This window comes from Chiloscyllium plagiosum, chromosome 11 (genome assembly GCF_004010195.1).
Source record: "Chiloscyllium plagiosum isolate BGI_BamShark_2017 chromosome 11, ASM401019v2, whole genome shotgun sequence".
Classification (NCBI taxonomy): Eukaryota; Metazoa; Chordata; class Chondrichthyes; order Orectolobiformes; family Hemiscylliidae; genus Chiloscyllium; species Chiloscyllium plagiosum.
Window position 1 is genome coordinate 66,029,723 of NC_057720.1, and position 5,099 is coordinate 66,034,821.

The 5,099-nt window shown below is 35.6% G+C and overlaps 1 protein-coding gene across 1 annotated transcript in view; it reads left to right on the forward strand.

The window, feature by feature from the left end:
• The window catches only part of LOC122554495 (doublesex- and mab-3-related transcription factor 2-like), a 9,119-nt gene extending 6,210 nt beyond the window's left edge, over nt 1-2,909 (forward strand). Inside the window, exon 3 of the mRNA XM_043699618.1 lies at nt 1,789-2,909. Coding sequence (XP_043555553.1) covers nt 1,789-2,681 — 893 coding nt within the window. The 3' untranslated portion in view covers nt 2,682-2,909. The remainder of the gene's footprint in view (nt 1-1,788) is intronic.
• The last annotated feature ends 2,190 nt before the right edge of the window (nt 2,910-5,099 follow it).

Consider the following 5,099-nt stretch of genomic DNA (forward strand, 5'->3'; position numbering starts at 1 on the left):
CACTGACACCTCAGTCACCTGCCCTGCCTTATTTCCCAAGAGTAGGTTAGGTTTTGCACCTTCTCTAGTAGGTACATCCACATGCTGAATCAGAAAATTGTTTTGTACACACTTAAGAAATTCCTCTCCATCTAAACCTTCAACACTATGGCAGTTCCAGTCGATGTTTGGCAAGTTAAAATCCCTTACCATAACACCCTATTATTCTTACAGATAGCTGAGATCTCCTTACAAGTTTGTTTCTCAATTTCCCTCTGACTATTGGCAGGTCTATAATACAATCCCATAGAGTATGAAAATGCCCACCCTCATTCCTAAAAATAATTACATTTTAACAAGCATGAGGAATATTTTGTGATCTGATGCGCAAGGCTGTCACCTCAATAGAACGACTCCAGTTTACATCCAGAGTAGCTGACTGCCTGGAACTAATTCTGCAACTGCTTGTATTAGGTTGCTCGCTGCAGAATAACCACATCAGAACTCACTCTCTTTGATCTCAGATACTCACAGTAGCAAATCTATATTCATTGATAATTGCTCAACCTGCAAAGATAGAGAACTGCTCTGTCCAAGCTCAAATAATATATTCATTTTTGTTTCATCCTTTTTTTTAATATAAGTTATAGATTACCCTTCAAAGATTTTTAACCAAAATGAAATCTCTTCAGGTTGCACAAACAACTAAAATATAGCTGAATTAATTTATATTCTCTTTGCACAAAGAGGACATATTAGTAAATATTCTTAATAGTTACATCCTTTCAAATATTCACAAGGACAAACATAATTAAACATAATACCAAAGTATCAAATTTAAAAACAAGATTTTGATAATAATAAAATTGAAGTCATACAAAATCTGAAATTACTGAAAACAAATTCTCAGGTTAGGTTGTATTTATTTGAAGGTTAGAAAGAAGCAAAGATGTTTATGTAGCATTGACAATCAAATATGGTTGGAAAGACAGGTTGAAGTGGGATACAAACAGTTGAGATATTAATAGGTTAAGCAAATGGAATAAGGTTGAAAAATGGAATATACTGTGGGAAAATCCAAAATTGTTAATTTTGGAAGGGAGAACAAAAGAACAATATTAGTTAAATGGAGAAAATCTGTAGGAAGCTGCAGCACAAAGGGACTTAGGTGTACTTGTACCTAAAACACAAAGCTAGCACACAGGTACAGCAGGTAATCAGGATTTAATGGAATGTTGACCCTCAATTCAAAGGACTTGGAGAATAAGAGTAGGGACATTTTACTGCAACTGTACAAGGTGTGAGTGAGACCACATCTGAAGTACTATGAGCAGTTTTAGTCCCCTTATTTAAATAAAAACATTAATTCACTAGAAGCAGTTCAAGGAAGGTTCACTAGGATGATCCCATGTACAGAAGGATTGTCTTATGGGCAAAGGCTAAACAGATTGAGACTCTTCACTGCAGGTTTGAAGAATAAGTGGTGATCACATTGAAACATATAGGATTCTTAAGGAGCTGGAAGAGTAAATGCTGAGAGAATGTTTCCTATCATGGGAGAGAGTAGGAACAGAGGGCATAGTCTCTGAATAAAGGGGCACCAATTCATGACTGAGAAGAGGAGGAATTTCTTTTCTCATTACTTTGGAAGGTAACTTTTAATGTCATTTCTGTTGGATAATGTTTCAATTATTTTATGGCTATAGTTTGTATCTTATCACTGGATATTGTACTGTATATAAGGGCAATGTCAATGTTGATACTGGATATTATTTCCACATCGTACATACAGTTGCATTTTTTCTTCAGGTTATCGGCCTTCACAGGATGACAGTTTCTCTTGTCCAAACCGTTTTGTTCTACCACCACTAAGTGACAGAATGAGGAAAAGGAGAGCATTTGCAGACAAGGAGCTGGAAAGTGTGATGCTTGAGAGAGAGTACAGAGAGAGAGAGTTACAAGAAATTACTGCAGTTCAAGCATTCATGAGACCCTGTGTGGAAACTATCCCAGAGTACAACTTACTTAGGTTCAGCTACAACCAGTTTTTTGACCCATCACAACTTAACCCTTCAACATCCGGGGACTTACTGAACTTTTACATTCCTCTTGTGCACACAAACCCTGCCGTCTGGGACTTTGGAACTCAGTGTTACCAAGGAAACATTGAACAAAGCAGGGGTTCCCATTCAGCAAACATGGCAGGCTGCACTTCTGAACAAGCATCAGGCTATACTTCAGCATGGGGGCAAAAGCCTACAGCAGTCAACAACTCATTCTATTCAAACAGTACGCACAACCATAGCAACTTACCTGAACAGTTGGATCCTATGCGGAAAATGTTATCAAACGGAAAGCTATCCTCAAAGGAACTGTGTTCTGGTCATAGAGATTACTGCACTGAGGCAACAATTACAAATAACATTAACTCAGTCTCTGAACGTCCAGCTGTTGGCCTCTTGGAGAAAAAAAATGCACAACACACAGGTCTGTCTGAAAAGCATATTTTACTGAAAAATTACTTACCCCCAGATTCACATGTAGTCCCTGAGCTGAGCAGTAAATCTGGCCCACACAGCTTTATTGCAAGAGAAACTTTAAGACAATTTGCAAAGAAAACACAGGAACATTGTTCTCGTACTCAAGTAAGAATAACTAAACAGCTGCTACCATTTTCCGTGGAGTCCCTTTTGAAAACATAAATTTAAAGACCGGTTTTATTCCAGTTTAGAAAAATTCCATTTGAATTAAGTTTTGCTTTCTCCTGAAGGAGGATCCAATGCAGATATGTTCAAAAAAAGTCTGATAACCTGCTCACATTTAAAAGGCAAATTGTCTCTTTTCCTTTTTGTTTAATTATTGTTAATAAAATGTCCTCGAAATGCTTGTCTTTTGGCCATTAATTAAAGAGGTTCTTTTATTCTCCGTCATATTCAATGTCTATTTGTGTATGTAAATTAGAATGATCTGTTCAATTAGTTGTTAATTCTATTTGAAAAAGAAGTGTTCATAAAAAAAATCCACAGATGACTGAATGCTGAAATAAAAATAGAGTCGTAGAAATTGTCAGCAAGTCAGGTAGCATCTATATAGAGAGAAACAGTTACGATTTCAGTTTGATGATCTTTCATCAGAATTGCTTTTATAAAACACTTGAGCTTCCTAATGAAATAACAGTAATCAATACATGATCATAAGGGAGACATGAGTTAAAAAAAACCTTTGGAGCCATATTTTCAGTGACCTCAATGAGGGAATAAGGAATCACTGTGAAAATAAGTATATGAGAAAGTAATCTTATCAGCACTTCTTTTCCTTTCATTTTAATTCAAAAAGATATTCCATGACTTAATGGTAATGTTCAACAGGGAACTCCATTATCCAACTACTTTTGGAAATTAAATACTCCATGGCTGAAAACATTGCTACTATCCAGGCAGTTAGTAGATAGGTTGAACCTTTTTGTTTGTATTCCTTTGTCTGGTCAGGTGATAGCCTCACTGAGCTTACCAGGAAAAGTCAACCATGATTCCTACTTCTGATTATTATTCAGTAACTCTAATTATACCAGTGTGTACATTGGATTGCATAAAACCCGAGTAACTTTTCGGTTTGAAGTGAACCAGACAATATCCATGTTAACTCATTGCTGAACAATCCAGTGGTAGCGATTGTAATATAACTAATAATGATCAAGGTCCACACTACTGAAGTCAGTACAATAATTCACTTCAAGTAGCACTCAGAATTATTTGAGACCCTTCACAATTGCTGTCTCAGGTATTCTTTTCAAATTATGATTATGATTACATTTCCATTGATATTAAGCCGTTTGGAGCTGCTGACACCCTTCTAGCTAACATCCTGTATTGATGCCATGTTAAGTATAGTTAATGTAGCTTCTCATGTAACATTCAGTAACTTATTCCATTTGTGCTACTGACTACACCTCTACTTATTCTAATCCAGTTCTCTTGCACTCTCAACGTTTCATGATTCCGATAGCTGCTTACTGTTACTCCATTGATCTTAACTTAGCCACAGCTTTTCGGCAATATCTTGCATCATACTCCAGATGGCACTATCTTTTCAGAAGCAAAATGTTTGCTAGTGAGATCAACAGACAGTTGTTCCTACACCAGAGCTTCACATGTTGCTTATTAAATTTTACTTACTAAAGAGAAAAATAAAACTTCAGCTGCTATTGGTAGCAATATTTAATATCTAACATTTTATTATTAAGTTTTTTGCTGGCAATCTGAGGCTGCCAATTAGTGATTTGCGCACACATTTGAATATCTGTCCATGATTTGTACTCTCTCTTGCTCAATGATGGTGCGAGAGGGCGGTATAAGTTTTACTGTATCATATATTGCATGATGTTAGAATATCAGCCAGTGTTTTGTCGTAAGTGTAATTAATGACTGTATTTCTTATGATGTTATTTCTACTCTTTCCATCGCTAATCTGATCAACTCTAATGCTTTAAATGACATTAAGTGTTTAATCCTCTGGGAACAGTCAAAAAGATGTAATTTTAACATGCTCGCATATAGTCTCTCAACCATCAACAGATCCACTGTCCAGAGTGGTCAGAAAATCTTATAAGCAATTTAGCCTGTTACTCTAACCACCAAGCTATAAATATTTTTATCACATTGATTGAGAAAAGGGTTTTCAAAAGCTGTTTTCAGATGAGGCATCATTTTTTTTAAAAATGGTGTTTGTGTTTAAAAAGGCTGAAATTAAATGGGGAAACTATATGGTAGAACTAAGACATTTAAAAGTCTAAATTCTATATTACGTAGAAAAAAGCAATGATAATGAGGGGATATTTCAGTACAGAAGCTAATCCTGATATTCAAGTCATACAGTTATGAGATAATGGCATTTTTTATGTTACAATTAAAAAGAAATAGGCCTCAGAAACCTTAGTGCTTCTACAACACTGAACATTAAGACAAAGCTGATCTGAGGGTTAATGAATTCTCTTGAAGAGGCCATACTGCAAGATTTAGATACACAAACATATACACTGAAACAGAGTTTTAGAAAGACTTTTAAAACTTTTTAAGAACAGTAAGTTACTCATTAATTTTCCCTAAATTAAGCAATTGCTC